General features: G+C 42.2%; 1 protein-coding gene and 1 long non-coding RNA gene across 2 annotated transcripts; both read left to right on the top strand.

Annotated features, from left to right (window-relative positions):
• Nucleotides 1–1,011: 1,011 nt before the first annotated feature.
• LOC114429392 (uncharacterized) lies at nt 1,012–1,740 on the top strand. The gene is made up of 3 exons (XR_003669689.1): nt 1,012–1,074; nt 1,160–1,335; nt 1,691–1,740. It is a non-coding gene; the product is annotated as an uncharacterized LOC114429392 (long non-coding RNA).
• Nucleotides 1,741–2,268: 528 nt separating this feature from the next.
• Nucleotides 2,269–2,910, top strand: LOC114429394 (coiled-coil domain-containing protein 114-like; the record flags this gene model as incomplete). Its single annotated transcript, XM_028398264.1, has 3 exons — nt 2,269–2,323; nt 2,539–2,707; nt 2,801–2,910. Coding segments are annotated over exons 2-3 (267 nt in total), but the record flags the coding sequence as incomplete, so codon positions are not given.
• Between the last annotated feature and the right edge of the window lie 2,818 nt (nt 2,911–5,728).

The raw sequence follows: 5,728 nt of genomic DNA on the forward strand, positions 1-5,728 counted from the left end.
TGGCTGCATTTGGTGTAAACATGTCTCGAAGAAGGTCGTCCTCGAGCACAGGTGGCACAGGTGATGTGTGTTTTTGTTTTTAAATCTGGTAATTATTATCAGTTGTATTGTTGTTTGGTTGAAATATCTGTAATGTTAAATAACGTTTTTAAACAGAGTTAGAGAAAGCCAAACTTGAGGACCTGCAGAGACGAGTGAGGACCATGGAGAGAGAGAATGAGGCCTACAACCGCAAGACCCAGAGACAAATCTACAAACAAGAGTGAGCGCACTTACCATACTGTAACTCACACACTGTATTTGTGTGTGTGTGTCTGTTGTATATCTGATCACATGTTGACTTGGATGAAGGCAGGAGATTGAGAATCTGCTGAAGGAGCAGGAGGAGCTCCGTGAAAAGCTCAGCGCGTGTAAGAGGCGCAAAGAGATGAAGACTGAGGACATCCAGCGTCTTCAGAAGCTGCTCCAGCATAACCATGCTTTGGATGAAGAGCTAGAGAGAGAGAGGCAAAAACAAAAGGACTTGCAGAGAAAGGTCTGACTGTATATCGTGTATGTATTTCATCATTTCATGTTGATTCATATTTTTTACTTTTGACTTTAATGCGGGCAGATTTCAAACCTGGAGTCCGAGATGATGGAAGCGAGAAGAGGAGCTGTCAGTCTCTGTGTTAGGTCAGAGGTACAGAGCACTCAGAAATCTGTGGAAGGAGAGCTGCACAGAGTGAGTCATCAAACTCATTGCTACAGCATAAACAAACAAAACAAAGCCATTCTGTTGTTTACTTTATGTTCATCTCTGTCCAGGCCACCACTAAACTCAATGAGCAGTTAGCAAAAAACAGCCATCTGAAGGAGAAGCTGCAGAGTCTTCTTAATGAGCGTCACCATTTCCAGCAGCAACACAACAAGCTGAACAAGGTTACAACTCTTATCATATCATCACCATGGGCACATTGTTGATTTCTCCTTCAACACTTTATTAGCAGATATATTTGTATCGCAGGAACTGCAGGAACTCCACAAGAAGAACGCAGAAGTTACCAACCAGATCAGCGCTGCTAACGAAGAAAGGTGAGCTCCTGAGACAGCCAGTTGTGTTAAATGGAAGGAAACCTCTGAGATGTTGCAGCTCATATCTGGAACTGGTATACATAAGGGTGGAGGCTCAGTCCAAGCTGACCGTGCTGAGGGAGACAGCGGAGAAGGAACACGCTCACTTTAACGCTGAGATGAAGGAACTGGAGCGGGTTATTGCACAGCAGAGCAGCCTGAAGAACTTCATGAGCGTCAAGGGCAGCGAGAGGAGCGACCACAAAATGGGAACCAGGCAATGTAAGAGGCAGGCGGCCCGCATGATGTTGTAGCTAATGTGTCTAAAGTTTTAGCAGTGCTAACAGTTCCAATAATTGTATCATTCATTTTTCATCAATGCAAAAAGCCACAGCGGAAAAGGACAAAAGTACAAACAACATGTGTTTCTCAGTAGAATTCATGTAGCAGGCAATAATGTTGCACATACAATACAGTTACACATTTGTGTGTCCTTGTGTCATTGTGAATACAGGCACTAAGACTAAAGAGAATAATGAATGATAAACATAACATTGTGATGCTAATGCTAACCCTGCTGATGAAGATGAGACTGGCGCCTCACTGATGTGAATCTGATGTGTTTTGTGTTTCTCAGTGTCAGAGCTGAAGGAGCAGAGGAGGGGGGACTCACAGGACGTGTCTCTGGACGTTCTGGAGGACATGTTTAGGAAACTTCAGACTGTGACAGGAGAGGACAACCTGGACCTGCTGGTGACCAGGTTCATCCAGGGTGAGTCTCATATTCTGCACACAGTTTATGTCAGGATTATAATCCTCTTGCATTTGTACATGAGTACATTCAGACCCCGTTCAGTCTTGTGTAATCAATCAGAACAGCACAAAAATCCAGTTAAAGCTGGATTAGATAGATCCACCTCACAGAGGTGGATTGAGCTGGGTTTGCTAAAATCTGGCTAAGGTCTGAACACGAATGTGGCTAGCGACATCATACTTCTGGGTTCATGGGGACAGTATCTGGGTCACGCCATGTGTAAAACATCCACTGAACTACCAAAGATTGAACTACCAGATTTGATCCCGCTCTAGCTAGACCAACTTTCTCCAGTCAGAAGGGGGTCTCATTAAATGGAAACACACTGTATCTCCCTGCTGTATTATGTATTGTATGTTGTTTCCCCCTGTAGGTGAGGAGGAGAACTTTGCTCTCTTCAATTTGGTGAACGAGCAAAACAAAGAGATTGATGTATTAAAGAATGAAATTAGCCAGGTGAGTTTGATTTGAAGGTCTCACACATTACAATGAACCTGTTGATGAAGATTCTCAGTCATCCGGGTCATTTTTATTCAGTTGGTTAAAGCAAAGCTACTGGACCTGTAGAAATTCTACAAGTCCAGTTGCCTTGCTGCAACCTTCTGAATTACATTGAAGACAGTGGTTTGCTGGGTCATTTATTTATGTATTTGTGCTGTGAATGAGTTTAGATCCAAACAAACATGGAGCAGGCTGAAGCCAAAGGTCGGCAGCAGGAGCAGGATTATGACTCTCGGCTAAGAGACGTCCAGGAGAGATTAAAGGAGGCCGAGTCTCAGGCAGAGGATTATGAAGACCAAGCCACCATCATCAGCAAAGTCCTGGAACAGATTAAAACAGGTTTTTTTCACAACCTTGTGACTTCCAGCTGTTAAATCGAGTCATCAGTTAGAACATTGATACTCGAATACTTGATACTCCTCCCTCTCACAGGAGTAAACAGCACCTTCTCCAGCCTAGAGTGTGACCGCTCACTGATTGATGACATGGTGGGCTCCTCCACAAGCGTCACCGACAACAACATCATGTCCTACCTGGGTTTAGTAGAACAGAAGACAGATGAGCTGCTCACCATCCAAGCGTTCCTCAGATCTAAAGTCTGCTACCGCTGCTTGTGTTTTCTCACTAATATTTGTACATGTTTTCATTTCTGAACCTGAAATACAGTTTGTTTCTATAATATTTATCATTCTTACAGGATGCAGAAAGGACTCTGATCCAGACGAATTCACTTTGGTTCAAGATCCAGAAGGTGCTGCTGTCAACAGGTCAGACTTTAGATCACTTCATTCTGACAGCTTCATGTTTGTCAGTAAATGATGTAAAAGTTGATGGCTGTGTCTGTGTTGACTCATCAGTGAGTGTGATGCAGAGGAGTCTTCCGATGAGGAATATTGAAGGGGGTGAGTTCAAACAAAGTTCCTCTCCGAAGTTAGTGTGAGATCATGTTCATCATTTGTTTGTGTTTATCTGGAAGTAATTTGTATGTTTTTTTGGTTCCTCCCAACAGACAGCAACAAAAGCCAGTCTGCAGAACAAGGGAAGTCAGAGGACACGTCCACCTGAGGAAGGCCTGGATGGATGTTTCTTATCCATGTCAACATAAGTTTGAGTTCAAATAAACAAAGTAGCCTATGCATGTAACAGAGTTCGAGTATTAAGTACATTAGATCCCAAAAATCTGAGGTGCACTCTAAACTACACTCTAAAATTCCGATGTATCAGAAACTCACTTACATAGAAGGATCTGAAAAGTTTTGAATGCTGTGATTTTGTCACATTTCTTCAATTGTTCTCATGCTGCTCACAAGCCACCAGTACATCCGTGGAACCTCTGGAAACCTCTGGTGACGAGCCATCGAACTCCTGGATAGGAAGACACAGCAGTTCCACCACTGTCAAATACTTGCTAAACATAAGATCCTAATTGAAAACATGATTACAGTGGTATGCAAAAGTTTGGGCACCCCTATCATTTCATGATAATTTGCTCTACCTTCCTAAGAGAAGATCACAGCGACGAGGTTTGTTTCCTCCAGAGATGCAGACATCTGAGTGTTTTCCAGATTGACATCCTTAGAGTAGAGATTTATTATAATAAAATTTAATGTAAAAAATGTAATGTGCAAAAGTGTTGGCACCCTTTTTATCACATTCATTTCAAGACCTGTAGGGGTTTATAAAGCAGGTTGAAGCACAAAACTGCTTTGATTAGCTTGTTAGATCTTCAGTTACAAAGACAGCTGGAATCAATCATGAAAAGCTGTTTAACATAGGTAACTGCTGCTGTACTTGTCCTAGGTTCTTTCTTAGAGAGTAGACACATGGGGGCCTCTAAACAGCTCTCCGCTGACCTAAAACAAAGATAATTCATTATCATGAATTAGGAGAAGGGTACCAGAAATGATGTGAAAGGTCTGGACTGTCTGTCTCCACTCCCAGAAATGTAGTGCAGGAATGGAAGAGCACAGGAGTAGCCACTGTAAAGGATAATATGTGGTAGGCACAAATAAAGATAAGACTGAACTCCATGAGAAGAACTTATTGCCTACATTTTGGTGGAGCCTGAACCCCCTTAAGAGCAACAGAGGCAAGAAAAATTCCCTTTTAACAGGAAGAAACCTTGAACAGGACCCGGCTCATAAGGAAGAACCTTCCTGCTGACAGTCGGCCGAGGAGGGAGAGAGGAAGAGAGGAGACAGGACAGAGGATGAGAGAGAGAGAGAGAGAGAGAGAGAGGAGCAAACATGCACAGACATCATACATTACCCAGATAGCAAACCTTTTGGCTGTGGCTTGGCATACATCTGGCATTTTTTGGTTGTGTTTTGGCACAGCATAAAGGCTTTGGCCAAACTTTGGCATGGTTATGGATTACCATAAAAGACACGAGTTATGGCATATGTCTGGTTTGCCAAAACCCTGGCATTTGGCTTCATTGTGGTGTGGTTATGGCTTACCTTAATACATCAAAAGGCGCCAACGGTATTCCATCATATGGCTGAGTTATGGCATATGTCAAGTCAACCCAAAGATTGTGTAAAGAGCGGGACAGCATCGTGACGTATTCGGGTTGCATTTTGGCATCTTTCTGGCAAGCCAAAAGACTGACCGATGCTACTAGCGTCTCTTCATGATACCGTGACGAGAGGGGCATGGAGCAGAATTTCAACGGCAGGAATTTCCGGATTCGTTCGACCCCGTTGCCAGCAACGTTGAACGTTGGAAAAGATAGACCCAGTTTGAGTAAGTTGAGTAAGTTTTGTACATTATTTTGAAGTGTAAACTGTTTGTTGCTAATATCCGTGTTGATCGATAAAATGATTTTTATATATATACGTGTACACAATATAGTAGACAGCAGGGTGGTAGTTGGGGTGAGAGAGGAGGATGCAGAGGATAGTGGTGATGATTGACTGTGGCAACCCCTAAGGGAACAGCTGAACAGAGATGAAGAAGGATGATTCAATCCTATTCAATACTGTCTTTACATATTATTTACATAATATGTGTATTTCAATATGTATGCAATTACAGATAATAATAATTGTTATTATTTTCACAGCCAACAAGAGGGAAGAGAAGAGGAAAGTGAGGTTCCAGGCCCATCTGGGCTCAACACTGAGGCATCACCTCTCCTTGTTGTTATTTTTATTTTCTTTACCTAATATTTGGTTGGACTTTCATTAATGTACATTAGTTATTAGTTATTATAATAAAAACTACTCTATTTGGAGACAAAATCAATTCTATTGATTTTACACTGTGCATAATGGTAGAAGTTGATGAAGTGCAAGGTAAATTCATACCCAAAAGCTCCAGTAGATGGCAATAGACTAGTGAAATGGATATAAATTGTAT

This window comes from Parambassis ranga, unplaced genomic scaffold, assembly GCF_900634625.1.
Source record: "Parambassis ranga unplaced genomic scaffold, fParRan2.1 scaffold_127_arrow_ctg1, whole genome shotgun sequence".
Lineage (NCBI taxonomy): Eukaryota > Metazoa > Chordata > Actinopteri > Ambassidae > Parambassis > Parambassis ranga.